The sequence below is a fragment of the Notechis scutatus genome, chromosome 2, assembly GCF_049901735.1.
Source record: "Notechis scutatus isolate UNSWTSFEM ecotype Mainland chromosome 2, rNotScu1.2, whole genome shotgun sequence".
In the NCBI taxonomy this organism is placed as follows: Eukaryota; Metazoa; Chordata; class Lepidosauria; order Squamata; family Elapidae; genus Notechis; species Notechis scutatus.
The window spans coordinates 167764485-167785999 of NC_142010.1; the positions used below are offsets into that span (position 1 = coordinate 167764485).

Genomic DNA, 21515 nt, shown 5'->3' on the forward strand with positions numbered 1-21515 from the left:
TATAATCATTTATTTCCTTGAAAGAGTCCTGACTCCCTTTGCACGGGGCTCCTTGCACAAGGAAAAAGGGAGAAAAATACATCTCTGCCACATTTTCCATCAACGCTGAACATTATTTTATATGGTGGATCTTTTCTTATCTGCCCTCATTCTAAATTAAGAGGCCCAAATGCTTTAATGTATGTTTGTTACCTGAAGTCAGGTAACAAAATTTCCATAGAGTTTTTTTTTTCTCTTAATGCCTGCCTTCCTTTTTGTAGTATAGGTAGTCCCTGATTTACAACCATAATTGAGCTCAAAATTTCTGTGGGTTAAGTGAATTTTGCCCCATGTTATGATCTTTCTTGCCTCGGTTGTTAAGTGAATCAATGCAGTTGATAAGTTAGTAACATTGTTGTTAAGTGAATCTGGCTTCCTCACTGGTCGCAGAAGTTCGCAAAAGGTGATCACAGGATTTTGGGACACAGCAATGGTCACAAATATGAGTCAGTTGCCAAACATCTGAATTTTGATCACATGATCACAGGAATGCTGAAAAGATCGTAACTGTGAAAAACAGTCATAAGTCGTTTTTTCAGTGCCGTTGTAACTTTGAACGGTCACTAAACAAACTTTTTAAGTGGATGCAGACATCTGTCTTAACAGGAGACAGCAGCTGAATTACTTACAGATGACAAGCTCCCTCTACCCTAAAAGGTACAAGACAGCAACCAGCAAGCTATTTTTCCACTCCAAAGTGGCAGGCAATAACCTGTAGAAGGTAGAATATGCTTGGATATTAAGGATCATTTATCAAAGCAATAAAAAGACTCATCCAGTACTATAATAAGAATTGCTTTTGTGTATGAGCCATTTACATAGAGAAGGCCAGGATACATGTTTTGCTGCTCCAGATACATTTCGGTCTGGATTACCTCCAGCTGCAGCCTGCCATACACTCCGTCTGGGATTCAGTGACTAAGCTGTTGTTTAGTTTTGCAGAGAGCTTACCTGCATTAATAGCAGCATTATATAAAGAGTATTATTATGCAGTATTATGTAAATTTTCTATAATTAGCAGTATTATGTAAATTCTCAGATTCTGCTATGCTCTTCGGCCTGGCTATAAACCTGAATAAGATTGAAATACTTGACCAGGCTATGCCAAATACCAAGGCCGTAAAACCCAAAATCACTGTTTATGCCACCCAGTTGACAAATGCAAACAACTTCAAATACTTGGGAAGCATCATCTTGAGTGATGGCTCTTTGAACAAAGAAACTGATTCCAGGACCAGCAAGACCAGCCAAGCACTGGGGCAGCTGTATACTTGAGTGCTCAAATACACAATGTCTGTCCCTTCACAAACTTCAAAGTCTACAGAGTTGTGGCTATCCCTTCTCTCTTATATGGATGTGAATTCTGTATCAATGACACATCAAACAACTGGAGAAATTTCACATGGGTGCTCAGCTCCATCCTTGACATTTGATGGCAAGACCTTGTCTCCAACCTGGAGGTTCTGGGTGACTCACCAGCACTGAGTCCTTTATTATCAGAGCCAATATGTGGTGGATGGGACATGTCAGCCAAATGGATGACCATTGTATACCTTGCTAGTTGTTGTGTAATGTACTGGAGGCTGGAAAGAGACCTGGAGGTTATTCACACAAGCTTTTACAAAGATGCTGTGAAGGAAACTAACGCCATTGTGACATTCAACTAAGGGAACCAGAAGCTGTGGTTGCTGACACAATCTGTTGGTCAGCTCTGAGCTATGAAGCTTCCTTTTGTCAGCTTTGAAGAAAGATGCTGACAAAAACTGATAGAAAACTGTGAACTGCATCACAGAACAACATCCACAGTTACTGCAACAATGGACTTTCAGTGCCCCCATTGTGTTAGACTGCATCCCAGACTGGGAATGCAAAGCCCGGTTCAAAGGAGGAGGAGTTGGACCCGGGATTGTCCAACGGGGATGGAATGCCTCTCTTGGCATGTTTGGAGAGGCCGGGAGCTGAGGACAATGCTGTCCGAGGCCCCTCAGTCACGGGGAGAGGTGGTTGACTGGACAGAGAGCTGCCTGCCGGGGTGGATGGGCTGCTGACAAGCAGTGGGGCTGATAGGCAGTTGATCCCTTCTGATAAGGAACAACTGCCTACCCCACTTGATCCAAGGGCACGGAGAGCAGAGAGTAGGCAAACTCAGAGAAGGGTTGCAAGGTTACTCAAAAGAAGATCACCCCCTCCTCACAAGGAACACGTGGAGTGGATTGACTTAAGGAGAAGCAGTAGGGAGTTAATCTTTGCCAGGAATAATAGTTTTGACTTACACTTCCCCAGCTTTGACTCATGCCTTTTGCCTTTTGCTTTGCCTAGCCGTGAGGACTGCCTTTTGCCTTTTGCCTTGTTACCTTGCCCTTGCCTTGAAGACTGCTTCTTGCCTTTCCTTTCTGTGAGAATTGCTTTTTTGCTTTGTACCTTGCCTTGCCCTGAAGACTGCCTTTTATCTTGTGCCTTGACTTTGCCTTGTGAACTACAGTTTACCTTCTGGACTTGCTTAGCCAAATGGACTGCACTTGAGACCCTGGACCTTGCCCTGTGAGGGTGAGCTCCTACTCTGTGGACTTTTTTTGTTACATACCGGGTGTTGTTGGGTGACTGAGGGTCGCTGCCTTCAGGATAGTGTGGGGTGAAGCCTTACCAGTGATTGGAGGGGTGTTTTTTGGAACATTTATTTAAATCAATAAAGGAATCTCTAGAACAGAGGTGTCAAACTCACGGCCCGCAGGCTGGATGCGTCATGCGCTGGCCCCACCCCTGCCTGGTTTAGCAGAGGGAAAAAAAGTCCCGATACATCACGTGATGCCACCGTGATGATGCGAGTTTGCTCTAGAAGCCTGCCTTGCCTTGACCACTTGGGTCATAACAATATCCACAGATGAGCTGCACAACCACATGTCTTCTTTGAAACTAAAGTCCTACCTATATGTAAAGAGGAAGCAGCTCTGCCTTCACATCCGTTTCTCACAGATAATCATGTAAAAGAGCAAGGCAGACTTTGCACAGCAAGGAGCAATTACTGCTTCCAACAAACCCACTTTTATACTTCTAGGGAAGTATAAAAGTGCTTCTAGAACAAATGTGCATTAGAAGGGAAAAAATTACCTCATCGTGGCTCATTCACATAGGTAAACCATTTGTGTCAAATGCAAATTAAGGTGTTCACTGTAAGCTTTGTAATGTAGATTTAAAGCAGCTAGAAAATCAAATAAGAACAGCTGGGTTGCCTATTGCAAATCTAATTCTGAAACATCTCAACAATTACCAGAATAATTTACTTCAAACTAAAAATGTTAGTTTCCTCAGGACAAGAAATAATGGGAACTGAACCCAGGCATATGGACTGATAAAAAAGAAAGGATAGGATCAACAGCCAGAGGCCAATAATAAAACTCTTGTTGAGTGGCCACTAAAATGTATTAGCTTTTAAAACCTTCCAACAGTGGGATATTTGATTGGTACCACAGAATAATGGCTATCTGGCAAGTTTCAATAGCAATAAAAAAAGAGAACATTTGCAGGAGAAGGTAGCTTGGTGTCCTTCAGTGGTTTTGGCATTCAGTTTCCATCAACTACATTCAGCATGGTCAGAAAGTGACCAGGGTCTATTTATAGTCCAAAACTTCTGGAAGACACGAAGTTTAGACCCTGAACATTTCCATAGCATATTTGACTGCTCAAAGCGATCGTAATAATGCATTATTCCCTTTCTGCAGGAAGCTCCAAAGTCCAGACACAATCATGCAGAATGACTAGATTTTAATAAAACAGGAATATTTGAGAGAAGTCCCACTATTTTACTTAAGTACTGTTCCCAGGATTCTGTACGAAAACCTTGATATAGCCATTATATTCCCAAACAGTTTCTAGCAGAATAATGAATAATCAAGTTGAAAGGGACCTTGGAGATCTTCTAGTCCAATTTCCTACTCAAGCAGGAGACCCTATACCATGTCAGACAAATGGCTATCCAATCTCTTCTTAAAACCTTCAATGACGGAGCACCCACAACTTCTGAAGGCAAGCCATTCCACTGGTTAATTGCTCTGTCAGGAAATTTCTCCTTAGTTCTAGGTTGGATCTCTCCTTGACAAGTTTCCATCTGTTGCTTCTTGTCCTGCCTTCAGAATAGGTTAACTCCCTCTTCTGCGTGGCAGCCCATTAGATTCTGGAAGACTGCTACCATGTCACTCCTAATCCTTCTCTTCATTAGATTAGACATGCCCAGTTCCTGCAACTGTTCTTCATATGTTGTAGCCTCCAGTCCACTCTCAGCATTAGAAGTCAAAATAAATTTGGCAGCCCTTCTATCTTCCACAAATCTTCTCTAGTAAGAAAATGAAAGGAAATAATGGGACTAGATTCTTCCTTTATAATAATCCAAAGTAAAGAGAAGAGTTCAATATCAAGAGGACTTGCCTAAAGCTATCTTTTGGATTTGTGGCTAAAGCAAGATTTCAAATGATGTCAGCCAGTGCACTCTTGACTTTTAAGAATAAAAAAGTGAGGTTAGTGCAAGGGAGGACTGTCATTTCCTCATGTTTGGGGGAATGATGGTCTTCTGCAAGGGGATTTGTGTATTTTTGGATACTCTTTGCCCAATTGAGAATGCAGATTTCTAAGTTGTGCAGAGCGGCTACAGGAACTTCTATACATGGACAGTGCACAAAACTGGTGATGGATGCAGAGGGATGGCAGAAGTAGAATACTTCTACTATCCACCTTGCGTACTTATTGATGTTCCCCTCCAAGGAGTGAGGGGGAAAAACAAGTGATAAAATGTTTTTCTTCTGCTGATTTGCAGTAGATTACGGGCAGAAATTATTCTTAATTGCTCTTAGCCTGCAGTGCTTTGCCAACAAAAGCAAAACTCCCATCTTCTCTGGGCTAACTGACACCGAGGCACTTTAATTTACGGTTTATAAAAATAAGTATCCTATTAATATTAATATTAAATAACTGAAAACACATTTGGTTACCTTCTCTGGGTTAATTTATATTGATACTCTGGGCTTCTAAGCATACCATTAGATCTTTATAAAAATGTAAGTGAAATGAAATCCTTTGCTTTAGCCCTCTATCTCCAGTCTAATTCACATCTGAAGACTACTAAGTCCTTCTGTATCTACACATTTTAAAGGTAATACCTTATGAACAATAAAATTTAGCCATTTCTACATTTCCAGAACTATGTAGGCCAACTTTGCATAATCTGGCTCCCTCCAGATTTACTGGGATAGCAACTCCAAGAAATCCAAGCAACATGAGCAATATCTAGCAATATTGGAAGCTTCACTACTTCCGACATCTCTGGAGAGGACCTAGTTGGGGAAGGGAGAAAGAGAACCGGAGGCAAAAGCATCCTGAAATAATGAAGCACACTCCTCTTCCTCACCAAACTATACAAAGCCATACTTCTCTTGCAAGTGGCTCCAGATTCTTTGATGTGCTAAAAGCACATGGCAGCCTTTATTTCCCTGGAATAAACATGGAGAGAGAGAGATAACACAGCTTAAAGGAAAGTAGAATAAAGCCAGGGCTGATCTAGATACATACCCTCCATAGGTCCCAAAGGTCAAACTACGCTTCCAAGAAAACATGTTATCTTCTTGCAGGCTCTTCTGTGCCTGTTGAGGCTTTGTTGGTCTCCTGCATGTAGGCTTTGTTCTTTCTGTGCAGTATACACTGGCCAGCCTGTCTCCAGAGGACACAACTGCTATCCCCAAATCACTTCCTCCCTGGAAGTTAAATGGCTACTGCCTTTCTTTCCTGAGACACACTTCAAATGAGAAAAAAGAAGAGCTTATTCTGCGCAAGAGCAGGAAACTCCTGGGGAGACTCTGCAGGTTACCAGGAATGTGAGCGAGTGAGCGAGCAAACCACAGAGAAAACGAGAGAGGAGGGGCTTCATGTAAAAGAAAATAATAGGAGGATTGAATGAAATAAACATAAAGGAAGGAAGTGAAGATACGTTTTAAAGCATAGCCTATCCTCTATAGAAGTACTGTAATCTGGGTCCCCATCATGTTTGTTATTTAATGGTTTACATGCCACAAAAATACAAAGAGAGATTTCTGGTATATCATGCAAAATAGATATTAAGATGCTACAGGGATAACATTTGCAAGGAAGCAAAGATAGAAATGAAAGAATAGTGTAATATATATTCAATCTTTACTGAAGAAGGACAAAATGATCCTCATTCTGAGAATTTATGTGGAATTTTTAAGGAATAGCCCACATGTTTCAATGGTGCTAACAATGTAGAGGTACAATATAATTCCATTTAGCTGCCTCAGGTCACATCCTGGTCAATAATCTTTAATAAATTATTTTTCTCCTAAATAAATTAAAAGAATAAAATGCAATTTTTTTCTTTTCTTTTTCCATCCCTATATCAAGTAAAACTAGCTTTTCAAATCTATTTTTCCTACCTTGAACTACTAAGATAAAAGAAAATCTTTATGTAAAAATTCTCCTTATGCAGGATGAGAATCTACTCATATCCTAGATGTTCTGTAAGTAGAGATCTTTACTTAGAAATTCTTTGGCCAGTGTTATTACCACTGTCTGCTTCTATCTTCAAGAATATTAAGATAGATGGGATTAGGATATTAAAGCAGACTTCTTGGTAATATTTTGTTCGTATTAATATTTTGCATCTTGCTCTTCTATATCAGGAATTAACCTAAACCATTTCACTAGATAAAAATATATAAAAAGGAATAGTACAAAATAGATGACAGAAGCAGAAAAAACAGAAATTCTATTCTCTTAGTTACTTCATACAGTAATAAATCTCAAGCAGAATTACCCATAACTTATTAATACCAATTTTTTGTATGAAAGCTTAGGGTGAAATACATGAAAGTATCATCTTTACTTTATCCTCACAACAGTAATTTTTGCTAATAGGCTGCACAGAGAGATAGGGTCGGTTATATATCATGTGCTAAGCCTGTTGTTTTTTTTTATTAAATTCTGACTTATTATGGTATATAGATGCCAATTCAAGATCTTCTGGCCTTAAATGTATTTAGGACTCTAAATATAAATTGAACTAAACCATGAAACTATGAGGTAGCTAGTTCCTGTAGGTATGTATGTATGTATGTATGTATATGTATATGTATATGTATACGTATACGTACATACATACATACATACATATACATATATATATATATATATATATATATATATATATATATATACACACACACACACACACACACACACACACACTCTTAAGAGAGGTTGGGGCTTATCTTTAATTATGATGTTTTCAGATTTTTTCCCCTGCTGTGCTTTCTGTTTTATTGATATTATCCTTAGGCCCTTGCAAAAAGTAAAAGGAACAAATACATAATTAAAATACAAGCAACTAAAATCAAATTTGCAGCAGTCATTTAACAGCAAGAGAAGTATGTCAAAATGGCTTTTCTCTGCCAGACAGCCAGAGTAAACCTCATTTAGACATGAATGATCCAAAAGTAGTAATAGAAGGACATTCTAAATACCTTTTGCTTGGCTATTAGCGGAATTTAATGCAAAGCATATCACACTGTATAGTGCTCTATTGTTTAATGTTTAATAATATATTTAATAATATATTAGGACTTTTAACATTGATGAGAAACATCCTGCCAGATTAAAGGCAATAAATTATTGCCTAGAAGTATGCAAAAGGTCCTTTTATGTAAGTCCTTCTCTCATGCCACAATCTTAAAAAAAAACCAATCATCATTATTTGGGGTAAGTTTATTATAAACATAAATATTAGAAGGAAAACTAAAAGGAAAAGATGTAAAAAGTCTTTAAAATGTCAAAGTTGCAGAGGAAAATACAGATGTTAAATTTTATCTGAGAAATGTAATTCTTTCCAGTACTTGGGTGCACATATCCCACCAAGCCATATTGTGTTAATGGCTTAGGCCAGGGGTCCCCAAACTTGGCAACTTTAAGACTTGTGGACTTCAACTCCCAGAATTCTGGGAGTTGAAGTCCACAAGTCTTAAAGTTGCTAAGTTTGGAGACCTCTGGCTTAGGCTTAGCACATTATGGAATCCAGCCATTGTGGTTTATTTAAAATACTCTGCTTAGAAACAAATTATACTCAGCATGAAGTAGAATTTACTTTGCTGAGTACAATAAAACCCACGGGACAAATTGTTCTCTGTGTTTTAAACAATCTATACTAATAAACTCTATACTACTATCAGTTTTGAAAGGTAGCCCTGGAAATAATTGTATAATAAAGTGTTGGTGTCAACCCAGTAACAATCTCTGGCTTATTTTTTTTGGCAAGAAGCACTAATTTGAAGCTCGGTTTGAAGGTAGCTTATGAATCCTGTCTTTCTGATCCCATGGCCTTGTCAAAAAATCAGAAAGACTTATTTCCTCCTATATGGCTTGGCCATTATTTGTGAATATAGAATCTTGACTCTCTGTTTAGAAGTTTGCACTCTTCTCCCAGAATCTCCAACAATATTGTTCCGAGGTTCAGCACCACTTTGAGGGCAATGAAGAAATGAGAATCTCATTTCCAAGTCCCAAACTACGTGTTTCATCAGTGCAAGAACATCCTTATTTCACAGATGAAAAACTAGGAGTTTCTGCTATCCTCATATCTCAAAGGTGCTTTTTCAAAAGGCAACTGGACTTATTTTTTCCCCTTTGAGGAAGAAGAAAAAAGGGTTTTGTTTCTTATCCAAGAAACATCACCAGTTGTGATTTGGGGGGGCAGAATGGAAAGATAGGTACTGACAGACTGGATAGTGGAGGGATGCAAGATAGAATCTGACCGGATGTGCGTGTGCGTGTGAAGGAAGGACTGTATTTCTTTGCAGTCATCTGGTCATTAGCACTCTCCCTGAGAGCTCTTGAGCCATGTGAGGTTTTATCTTTGACCTAAGTGTCATCTGAATCAAAGTGCAATTGGTTGTGAAATCTTCTTGGAACCGCTGCAAGAGCTATGTTGTAGACAGGAGGTAGGCGGTGTCTTATTCCTCCCCTCTGTTGAGAGAGGGCTGTCCAATGTTAACATAAATGGCCTCTTTTACCCTTCTTTCAGGGGTGGGATTCTACCAGTTCGCACCTATTCGCTAGAACCGGTTGTTAATATTTCAAGCAGTTCAGAGAACTGGTTGTTAGAAGAAATTACTGGCCTAATCCTGTAAGGAAGGCAGGAAGGAAACATTCTGGTGTTGCTTACAGAAACTGCCTCTCCGTTAACCCTTATTATATTCTTGGCAGGACTAGACTTCCTGTCTCAGGAATGTCTCTGGAGTTTTTTCCCCCTCCTTTGCTGGTACTTTGCTTGTGTGGAGTGACCATTCAAAGTTACAATGGCACTGAAAAAAGTGACTTATGACCATTTTTCACACTTACAACTGTTGCAACATCCCCACAGTCATGAGAGGCCAGGCGAGGAGATGCGTGCCTCGATGTGATATTGAGTTGGCCACGCCAAGCCATTACCATGACCACCAAGCCACGTCCACCCAGTCACATGACCACCAAGCCACGCCCACAGAACCAGTTGTTAAAAATTTGAATCCCACCCCTGCCCTCTTTCATACCAATGATCCTCTCTATCCAAAATGTGGACTTTGCTGTCTTTGCTGTGAACTTCCATCCCCTCAGCCTGCCATTTCTAATTCTGAATGTTTTGATGCTATAAAGCATGTATGGACCAAAAGTTGTAGGAGTGGAATTGGGGTAAGAACAGACAAGTCTCCATTCTGAGCAATAAATAGTAGTGAAAGTCTCAAAGTCCTGAAAAGGAGCAAGGGACTAGAACTGCATTCCAAATTTTGTTTCAAGTCTTTATGTATGCTAATTCTGCAAGAGGAATATTGTTCCCCTCTATGCTTTGAGGAAGAAATGCTGTTATAACTTTGAATTATAGACTATCCCTCCCCCCCCCACACACACACCTCTCCTTCCTCCCAAAAGTAGATAACAATCTTTACAATTTCCTACCTGGGAGTTGAAATTCAACTAACCTAGAGAATGTCAGACTGGAGAAGGCTGTAAAAACCATTTAGCTTGGCTGATTGCTTGCAAAATTAATCAACAGATATATTTCCAGATTGGAGGTCACAGATAAGATGTATAAGATCTTTCAGAAAAGAAGGCAAATTTCAGATCAAGTCACTTTTCTCTATACAAACATTATGTATTACTAAGTTTATGGATTGTAAGGCAGCTTTCATGCAAAAATATAATGGGAGAAGTTTCATTTCAGGTCTCAAGTGCTGCTGTTAATAAGAGTTTGAGAATGATTTTTGGCTATTAACAAATAGAATCACCCTGATTTAGATAATACAGTTTATTCTCTTCCTTGTTCATAAATGATTATAATAAAAGAAGCTTTTATCTTCTTCAATGGCGTTTTCAAATTTTATTTTACATGCAAAAAAGGAAAGAGACAAAAATACCCTTACAGGTATATCAAGTCATACAATACAATACAAATGTTCACATGTAATAGTTTGTGTAATACAAAAAGACAGGAATCAAAATAATAAACTAGAATGCACAGATCAAATGTCTAAACAGTCTTCAAATCAAGAATCTTACCAATAAAATCCTTGTTTGAATATAGAAAGAGAAGTATATCTTTCAGACCACTATATAACTGAAAGGAAATGGATGTCTTTTCAATTTTGTAATATCAGTTTTTCACTGTTATAAATACATGCAGTATCCATTTTCATTCTTCTCCTGTTTCCAAACCATTGTTATATAATTCAAAATAATCAAATGAATGTGTTAAATATCTTATATCCAAAAAAGAACCATTACAGTAACATAACTATGTTCTTCATAGTTAATAACTGAAATTAATAACTTCAGAAGTTATTAAATCTTTCAGTTATTTCTTCAAAAGATATAGGAGCAAAAAATTATAATAATAATAATATATACAGTAATATATAAAAATAAAACTATTTATTGTTCACTGTGTTCTTGACTATGGGCAGAGTCAAAGTAGTGCCTGGGGCAGTGTCATGCAGTTATCTGGGATGCCTTTCTGCCTGTAGATGCCAATGAAGTGGCTAGAATGTTCTCTGATATAACTGTTGTGGTTCGCCAGCAGCCTGTGCAGAGGACAGCGGAATCAGACAGTGGGGAAGAAAGGGGATCAGTCCGGGAGTCTGGAGAGGACTCGGATGAGGGTCCTGCATCCGATGCAGAGATGGGGCCAGGACCATCTGGGAGTGGGGTGCTGCCTCTGGAGCCTTCGGAGCCTGGCAGCAGTGAAGCAGAGGACCCAGGGGAACCTCTTCCCAGTGTGCGCTTGTGCAGAGCTGCTAGAAGGCGAGAGCAGTTGAAACAAAAGGGGCAACTTGGGAGTAAGGCTGGGAGGTGATTGCCCCTCCCATAAGGTATAAAGGACAGGCAAAGATGATGAAACCTTTGCAGGAAGCAAAGTCGTTCATTCAGTTCAGATTCATTCTTGAAGCTCTTTGTACTTTGGTTGGTTTGGTTGGTTCACAGGACACTACTGTTATTGGTAGCACTTCACAGGAAAGAAAGGTGCTTATCTCAAGGGACTGTTTGAGATTCATTAGTGGCTGGGAATGAAAATAATTCCCAGCGTTACTATAAAACAAGACTTGTTTTTAAAATAAGCGTGTGCATAATTATGGTCTCGGAAGCCTTGATCAGAACAATGACTTCTGCCATCTGCCATCCATGTCCATCAAATTTCTTCCTCTGTGTATCTGGCTATCCAGTCTTTTCTTGAAAACCTCCACTAATGGAGCACCCACAACGTCTAGAGATAAGCCGTTCCACTGATTTTTTTCTCAGAGAGAGAGAAAAGATGGTCCGGGAGATAGTCAATGGAGGAGATGATGCTAGCCCTGGAAATAGACGTTAGTATGCCATCTCCTCAAAATATTATCTTTCCTGGATCCAGCTATTTTAAACAAGTATTTCCCCATTCCCACCCTTCCCTTATTAGATGTCTCATGGTTAATTGGTATCACTGACCACAATTTCCTTCCGGACAAGAGTTGGGAGTTGAAGGTGCTGGAACACAGTGGGTGGGTAGGTAAGACAGGTGGGTCTAGTGGGAGCTCACTTGCAGGGTGCCTCAGAGTTTTCTTCTCTTCTCCCTGATTTTTTATTTTTTATATTCAAAACATTTAAAAAGTGGCAAAACACCTAAACATACTGAAAAAGAATACACAGTTAAATGAGACTCTATGCAAACGTAATGAAAGGAAACAAAAAAAAAAAAGTCAAACTATACCTATATCTATCTTATATATTAAACTTATCAATAGTTACTAATTTACTAATACATTACTCTAATTAATTAATATAAAATACTATTGCAAAATACTACAAAATCTCTGCTACAGTAGAATATATTTTTTCATCTTTTGATTAGTAAAAAAAATCCCTTTTCTTTCCTTAATCTCTGGAATAATAATGACTTTTCCAGTTTCTCAATATAATTATTTTAATCATCCCCCACACTTGATAGAATCATAATTTCCAATAAAGAGTCAGATTTCAAAGCTTTGGTATATAATTCAATCTCATGTTAACTTCTTAAAATTTAAATATTTTTCTTTGAATCAACTTATGTACATTAAAATACTATTCCAAAAAATGTACCAGATTACCTGCCCACATAATATGGGTTAATGAATCTTCAGTTTTTTAATTTTTCACCAATGTAGAAAATCTGATGTCCATCCTTTCAAATTTGACATCCTTGGGGGTGTCAAATATACTTTGTTTCAGTAACACCCTATCAATGGCTTCATGTCCCTTAAATCAGGGGTCCCCAATCAGCCAGGCCGCGGACCGGTACCGGGCATGAACAAACCTTACCGGGCCGCTGGTTGCTGGGGGCGCCGCCATCTTTTTTGGTAAAAAGCAATTTTTAACAAAAGATGGCGGCATGAGCGCCGTGGTGAGCTTTTCCGGGTAGAAAGCCATTTCTACCCGAAAAGCTCACCAGAAAGCGCTTATGCCGCCATTTTTGACAAAATCACTTCCGGTGATGTCACCGGAAGTGATTTTTCATCAAAGATGGCGGCGCCCAGTGCTGACGCCAGAACCGGGCCGCTGGCGCCCAGCTGGCCACGCTCGAACCGGGCCGCGCGTCGAAAGGTTGGGGATCCTGCCTTCAATGGTATCTCTACAGATTTGAGATTCAAGTTGATTCATCATGAATCAACTTGAATCTCAAATCTGTAGATACCATTTAAGGGACATGAAGCCATTGATGGGGTGTTACTGGACACTTTAGTTCTTTAGTCTTTAGTTCTTTAGTCCATGTTTGAAATATACTAAAACTGTCCACTTTAAAAATATTATTGAGCTTCTGGTGGAGATATATTATAAGTTTTACTTCTCTCATAGAGTCCATGTAAGAAAGCAACGCAGGTGCCTCTGAAGATGCCAAAGTATCAGGCCCATATTGGTCCATTAGAACATGCTTAAGTTGAAGATGTTCACTCTCTTTCTGGCCTGTATAGAACTCCAAATTCTGGGATTAGTGCATTGCATTCTACTTGGGACTGCCCTTGAAGACTACTAAAAAATGACAGTTGATGCAAAATGTAACAACCTGCACTAGCTATTCATATTCTGAGTACAATTCAAAGTGCCGATTTCAACCAATACAATCCTATATGAATTTGCTCCTGAGTACTTCTGGACCGACTTCTTCATATAGAATTGATCAATAATGTGTCCTCTCCAACAAATCATATTAATACTTCCTCGTTTTTGTGAGATTAAGAGGGCAGGAGCTCACAGACAGTAGATCCATTTATAACCTGCTTTTAGGAAGGTTTTCTTGAAGGTAGTGAAAATAGGTCTTCCAGGGAACATCTGAAAGATAATAGATTAATGCTGTCTGGATTACTAGGTGTTGCTTTGGTCTAGATTTATGTGCTGTTTTAATGTCACCCATCAGGAGTGTGTGCAGGTTGTGATATTATGCAAAAACAAATAAATATATGATGAATATGCTGGGGAGAAAACTATGTCCCTATTCCTTAATTGGGCTAAATGAAAAATAAACCTCAATCTTGCACATCTGAACATCAATAATTCCTGTCTATAATTCGGACATTTAAAGGCAAACAAAGTAGGATTACATTACTACAACGGAAAATTTGTGGAACTCTGTTTTGGGACAATCTCAGTATAAAAGAATAAGACCTATCTTAGATTTCTTAGTTCCATTAAAAATGGAAATGGAAATACTCCAAGCTGAAAGGAAAATACAGCAACAACACTTTTTGGTTTAGCATATGTCAGATGATAGCATCTCTGGCATCAGATGTTAGCTTTCCAAAAGCAATTACAAACTCCTCCAGATTGGCTAACTGGGCTCAGGTTTACTAATCCAATCATGTTTCCCCTTTAAAATCACTTGTCAACATTCAGTTGAAATAAGGTAGAATTTATTCTGCTGCCAAATTGGAATTTAAGTGCATACTGGGAGATTTTTATTTTTGGCGCAGTGATTTATAAGCAAACATTTAAAAAGCAGCTTGATATAAAACTGTAAAGTTTTAGCATAGTTGTTCTTAAATTCACTTGCTTAGTTTTTCATGGAAAACAGTTTTTTCACTGTCAGTGTTCCAAGAAGTATCCTCTTTTGTTCCTGGCGGATGTTACATTTTTAATTTGTATGTGCAGTAAAGAGGTAAGAGAAAACACTCCATACCAGGCTATCTTCAAATATGTCAAAATAGATTTCCCTATCTTTGATGAAAGGGCATGATTTAGGCTGCATGAGTAGATCAAACAAACTGATGTGCCATCCATCAGTTAAATAAATGACATCAAGATTGTACAAGCCCCAAGTGAAATAGAAAAAAACAGGACAGAGCCATAGTCACTGAGATACCAGCTTAAACCTTTCTTTATCACCTATAGAATACATTTTTCAACTCAAGGTAATAGTGATGTTTGATGAAATAGAATCCTCTTGACAAAAACTTATGCCACAATGAATCTGTTAGTCCTTAAAATGCCACAGAACACACAAACACACACATACACCCTCTTCTGTTTTTGCTGCAACAGATCAGTAAGTCTCAAACACAAATGCAAACATCTGCTCCATGCAAGCAGCAGAACCAAGACACGAATATGGTCATCTCTTTTTTTAATGCATGAAAATGGAAGCAAGACCTCTTCATTGATACCAAGCATACAAAAATGCCTCCTAGACAAGATACAGTTGGAGCAATCAGAGCCCCTTTGGGTTCACCATTTGTTCCTAAACACCTCAAAGACCAAAGTAGCTGACCAGCAGGCACAGACACAAATGGCAAGCAATCCTGAATTGCATTTGTCAGGCTGATGAGTTTTGGGATAGTTTTTGCCTAAATAGAAATTCCTCTCTTATTTTATACCTGCTTCAGGAACATTCTTAACAACAACAAAAGCCTTGATATATTTCACAGATAAGCCTTAGCAATGAAACCATATGCTGGATCTAAATACTACTGCGTTCCTGCAATACAAAGACCATAATTATTGGTGCAAGAAATCAAGACCTCTTACTAGCCAAGGATCGCCATTTCTTCTAATACTGTCCCTTCAACAATAGCAATAACAGGGCAGCAGTTCAAGAGGGGCGTCAAGTTGCGGTCCTAAGGACCAACTCTTGCAGCATTTTCTGCCTGCAATGACTTAAACTGCCCCAGAAGAAAGGATATGGGAGAAGTGATAACTCTTCTGGACCATCTCTCTCTCCTCCTCCTCCTCTTCCTTTCGGCCCACTAGCTCCACCTGGGGAGGGATGTGATTTGCGCTCAACTTAAGAGCTCAGCCCAGCCGAAACATTTCTCAGTCCAGGTATTCATTCACTCATTTAATATATTTTTTTTAAATAGAGAAGTCCGAATGTCTCAGCCCTTCTCAGTAAATCACGAAGGGGTACACTGCTTCTGAAGATGGAGGCTCGACTTATCTGTCACGGTTAAGAGCCGTTGCCAGCTCTCCCTCCTCTTCCTCCTCGCCTCCTTCCCTTTTCCCGCGCCTCTTTAATTAGCCTGGCAGGACAGGCGCCACGCGGCGGCCGAGCTCCCCTACCTGCGCGCAATTCTCTCATCGTCGGCGAGCAGGCAAGGGGACGGCGGCAACGACGCAGGGAGCCCGGCGCCCGGCTGCTCCTCCGCATTTGCTAGCTCTCCCCTTCGCAGCCCAGCCTATCAATTATTCAAGTAGGTTGCGGCGTCCTTTTCTCCTCCCCTTCCGCTGCCGCGACTCCACCTGCAGACGGCAGCCGCTCTCCTGCTGAGGGCGATTTGGCGGAAAAGGGGCAAAAGGGCGCAGGGACCCCGAGAGGGCTGGCTGGCTGTGCCCTGGCGAGGAGATGCGGTTCAGAGCCCCGTCCTAATTTTGCTCCCCATGATCAGGAGATGAGGGACGCGGCGGCTAATCTGAGCCTAGTTATATCAGGCAGGACAGTTTTCTTGTTTCCCCCGAACTAGCAATTTTGCTGGTTTTAAATTAATGTCTTGAACTCTCTCAAATGCAGGCTGGTGATCTCTGAACGGCGGCCCAATCTGAGTAGGATTTTTTACTTTAACTAAAGTATGTGTGTGTGTGTGTGTGAGAGAGAGAGAGAGAGAGTTAAGAAAGCAAAACCTGCCTTAACATAATTTGCCTCAGTCCCGACAACCAGCAGGGGTCAGGTGGCTGGTGACACAGTCAGTCTGATCCTGTCTGTGCTTCCTTGAAGCCAGATTCCCCCAGTTCATCATCTTTGGAGAAAGTCCCATGGTTTTCTATTGCTAAGCCACACAACGAAACACGAGAACCCAAAAGTCTTCCGTGACCTTGGCTGTACATTTTCCAAGCTTTCAATAACAATCTGTCCCTGTAGAAGCAGGAAACTAAATAGAAATCTTCACTGAAGGGGAGAAGTGGTGATCGATATACCTCAGTGTTTGGTTTCATTAAAGGTTTTCTGTTAATTTCCCCTTTTTCAAAGTGGATGGGGGAGAGAAGTTTCAATTCACATACAAATTAATCTCTTTTACTGTAAAATAATCCAGAAAAAAAGCGGTTCGACTAATGCTGGGAAATTTCATGGCTTGGGAATGGGATTTTGGCTGGCCAGAGCTCTATCATGGAGACAAAAACAAGCATTGCCTAAGTTTGTGTTTTGTGTTAGCCTGTGATTCCCCTTTTAACAGTTTTAACTGTGTTTTCTGTACAGTCAGATTCACACAAAATGCTGACCTACATACTCTGTTGCAAACCATCATTGACTGGGTTTGTATATCCACTCGATCAAAGGCCATCCCATTTTTCTCAGAGCCCATCTGTGTCTCAAAAGTATTGATCATTCCCAATCATGATCTTTGGGGAATATTCTCAAATTCACCTGCTATCTTCCTCCTTTTAGCAAATGCAAATTCCCCTCTCTTTTCAGGAACTGCCATAATTCATTCTGAAGCCACTGTCTGAAATTAATCATAGCTTCTATTAAATAGCAAATGAGTAGATAACTTCAGAATGGGGGGGGAGAGAAGATAAATGAGTGGGTGGGATCAAATCACTCAATAAATGGGCTTGGTTGTAGGGAAATTTAAATTTGTATTAATTTTTAATACATTACATACTATACATTTGAGGGCTGACAAGAGTCTTTATCTGCTTCCCACCTTCATCCAGAAGTTGTTTTTCAGGTTAGGGTTGCTTAGCATGTTTACTCAGCCTGTAGCCTTTCTAAACTGCCTTGTGCCTGGCAGCTTGGGGTCTAGGTGGGATGAAAAGGTAACTCAGATTAACACAACCTGGGGGAGAGGACCTCGGACTCAAGAAGATGGAAATTCAGGTTTTATTCTGTCATACCTACCACAATTTTCTGCCCAAGGCAGCCAGCTCTTTATGCCTAATAGCAAGCCTGCCCAGCTTAAACAGATGCTGATCTCTTTCAGATGGCACCAAGCAGGTCAACAATGCTCTCCAGTTGTTCCATCTGTTGCATAACTTAATATTCCATCTGGTATTTAATAGATTACTTTAGGTTTTATTGCTCAACATTAGATATTCTTAAAGAAATGTGGAAACGCTGCTTTTCTGCTCAGTTTATTAGAACGCTGATTCTTAAAGGCAGTTCTATCAAAATGGATGCCGTCATTGTCTGGTTGTGCTCCCACACAGCAGCTCAGAGACTGCAAGAGTAGCTAAAAAACAGAGACAACACAGCAATGGCTACTGCCTTTCTCTTGTCTCTATCCTGTGGTAGACAACAATGGAAATGATTCTGGGTAAAGCTGTAGCTCAATATAAAATGTAATGGGCTTGAGTCCCTCAAAGGGTTAAAAGGGCAATACAATAAAGGCTCAGATGGTGACCTCAAAATACTTGGCACCTGCACAGTCTTCTATGTATTATCCAGCCACACAATGCGCTTCACTTTGTTGCTTTCCCCTTAGTAGCTGGAAGTCCATGTCCGTATGTCCTGTCCCACTGCTATCAACTGGATTGCAGGTAGTCCTTGACTTACGACCACAATAGAGCCCAGAATTTATGTTGCTAAGTGAGAAATTTGTTAACTGAACTTTGTCCCATTTTATGACTTCTCTTGTCACATTTGTTAAGCGAATCACTGCAGTTGTTAAATTAGTAACACAGTTGTTGAATGAATCTAACGTTCCCATTAACTGCCAGAAGGTTGCAAAAGATGGTCATATAACCCTGGGACACGGTAACCATCATAACTATGAATCAGTTGTCCAGCATCCAAATGTAAATTGCGTGACCATGGTCAACAGTTGTACGTATGAAAAATGGTCATAAGTCACTTTTTCCAGTGCTGTTGAACGGTCAGTAAGTGAACTGTTGTAAGTTGAAGACTGTATTTCATCAAGAGGTCCCATGGTAGGGGACTTCTTGTCATCCCTGGAGCTGAAAGGGTGAATCTTGAGCTGGTATATGCAACCCCAGCAGAGGGGTTGCATGGAGATCTAAAACTCCCAGCCCCCTCATGTTGTAGATACCATAAAAATGGAGGGAGTATCCCTAACCCTCACCTTCCTATGGTACATTATTGGTTTGTTTGTTGAATTTACAGTTAGCCCTCAAAATGGCAATTGGGGTTGGAATTTCCATCACTAAGGGATGCAGTCATTAGATAAAATACCATGGGACTGCATTGCTTAGTGACAGCAGTGGTCTTTGTTGCAGTTGTTAAGCCAGGACAATGCCATCCTTATCTCCCACTCCAACTCTGTTCTTTTGGCTGTCCTGCACTCTCCCATCTACCCCTGCCACCCAGTACTGCTGGCAGCTAACCGTTGCCATTTGTGACCCAGGGTGCAGAGTATGTGCTAAACAAGCACTCCTGGAGAACTGTTCTATGAGCTTCAATGCATTGGAAGCTGCTGCTGTTTTGCAGGAGGAAGGCAGGGCCATGAGTGAGTAGAAGACCTATGTGTTCTGCCAGTGGTGGCCTTTCCTCCATCTGGTTTTCCAGGAATTCTTCCAACACGAATTGCAAAGTGTGTGCTGTGTCTCTAGGAACCCCACATCCCTCCACTTCCTTCCATCCTGCCACCATCCCAAACAGTGCTGCCATCCCAAATAGTCCTAAACAACTTTTTAGGGCAGCCCTAGATGGGATGTTAAGGAAAGACAATTGAGGGTGTCCTTCAGGGGTTCCCATAGCATCATCAAAATGCTTGTAATGGTTGTCTGAAGATTTGGAGTGTGTTGGTGATCCATCCATATCTCTATAGCAGGTTGAAGGGTACCTATCAAGGCTCTGAATTGGTAACTAAAGCCAGAAGCAGGGAAATATGATAAGACAAAAATCAGAGAACAGTTTCCTAGTTAATGGAACTGCTGATCTGGCAATAGGGATTTTTACCAATGGGTTATATTTTCCTGTCCAATTTTTGGATCAGGAATGACCCTGAATTGAGCTTTGCCCAGCAAGAGTTCCAGCAAATGTTTTTCTTAGAGAAAGAGAGGTTTTTGCTTCAGATGACTTATAATTTAATTATTGTGAGACTTTAATATAGTAATAGCAACGTGTTTCTCCTGAATGCATCCCTTTTATTTGAGAGCATATTCTTTTTGTCACACCTTCACTGGCTTCCAATCTGTTTCAGGAGCAATTGATCACTCAGGTAATTACCTTGACATTCCCATTTGTCTCTGAAGGATTAAACTGCCCCACAAGCTCTCCTTTAACAGCTGCCATAGGTGTCTGAAAGCTTTCTGCCCTACCCTCCATTCTCTTTGATGGAGAATTCCAATTGGGAGAAATTTTTTTTTAATTCAATAGCCATGCGATCTGCTGTCTCTCTGGCTGAATTCTTACACATGTGGGAGACAGAATCTTCTTTTAATCTTCATATTGCAAGGCACATAGTTTATTATTTAAACCAAAAGGCAAAATATCATAAACATTTCTAATCTGTGCAGTCCTTGGTGTCGCTGAGCTTGGTTGTTTTCTTGCAGACAATCAATCAAGTAGTAAACAACAGCCTAGTCAAGAACCTACTAAAGAGAAAACCATATCTCCATCAACACTGACAGGACAAGCTACCGTATATAAACAAAGCAAACCCCACTCCCTTCTAGCATTAAAGATGTTACCTAGTTAGGTAACAAAAGCAAACAACCAGTCTCGGCACCAAAGATTCCACAGCTCAATCCTGAGTTCATTCTCTTCTACTGGTATCAGTTCTAAATTCTTACATGTAAAATGCCTCTAAGACAGGGGTGGGCAACTATAGCCCTTTTATGAATTATGGACTTCAACTCCCAGAATTCCTGAGCAAGCCATGCTAGCTCAGGAATTTTGGGAGTTGAAGTCCACAAGTCATAAAGGGGCCATAGTTGCCCACCTCTGCTCTAAGACACAGTTTAAAGCAGGGGTGTCCAACCATGACAACTTGAAGCCTGGTGGACTTCAACTCCCAGAATTCCCCAGCCAGCAAAGCTGGCTGGGGAATTCTGGGAGTTGAAGTCCGCCAGGCTTCAAGTTGCCAAGGTTGGACACCCCTGGTTTAAAGCTTACCAGTAGGTATTATCACAGAGTACCTTATTTCATGGGAAGGCAAGCATAGTAGAATTTGACATACAAAAAAGAAATAGTCATATATTGTTCATGTCAGACTCTCTCTAAGCTCAAGGTGCAGTGTGGTTAGTACTTGGAAGGGAGACCAGCAGTAAATGCAAGCCTGTAAAGTAACTAGGACATTTTTAAAAATTAAAAGAAGACAGTAGCAAACCAGCTTTGTATTTTATCTTAAATCTCCATGGATGCAACCATGGAGTTTCCAAGAGTTGAGCCTGATTTGATGCTGCAATTGCCAGTAGTCCAGAAAAACTGTTCACTGTGATGACCGCTGAATTATCCAGTCATGGGTGGGATGGTAAAGTTAGGCATGCAAAAATAACAATAGTAATGGGTTCCAGTCAGAAAATAAGAGTGACAGTACAGGGATAACAGATGGCTA

At 40.2% G+C, this 21515-nt stretch overlaps 1 protein-coding gene across 7 annotated transcripts in view; it reads right to left on the bottom strand.

Annotated features, from left to right (window-relative positions):
* The window catches only part of LOC113424480 (rap1 GTPase-activating protein 1-like), a 65961-nt gene extending 49727 nt beyond the window's left edge, over positions 1–16234 (bottom strand). For 3 of the 7 annotated variants that reach the window (XM_087957323.1, XM_087957320.1, XM_087957321.1), the window contains exon 1: positions 5599–5888. In XM_087957323.1, coding sequence (XP_087813449.1) covers positions 5599–5642 — 44 coding nt within the window. In that variant the 5' untranslated portion in view covers positions 5643–5888. Of the gene's footprint in view, positions 1–5598; positions 5892–16125 lie in introns of those variants that run through there. The other 4 variants (XM_087957318.1, XM_087957319.1, XM_026686195.2 and 1 more) reach the window with 3 other exon arrangements.
* Between the last annotated feature and the right edge of the window lie 5281 nt (positions 16235–21515).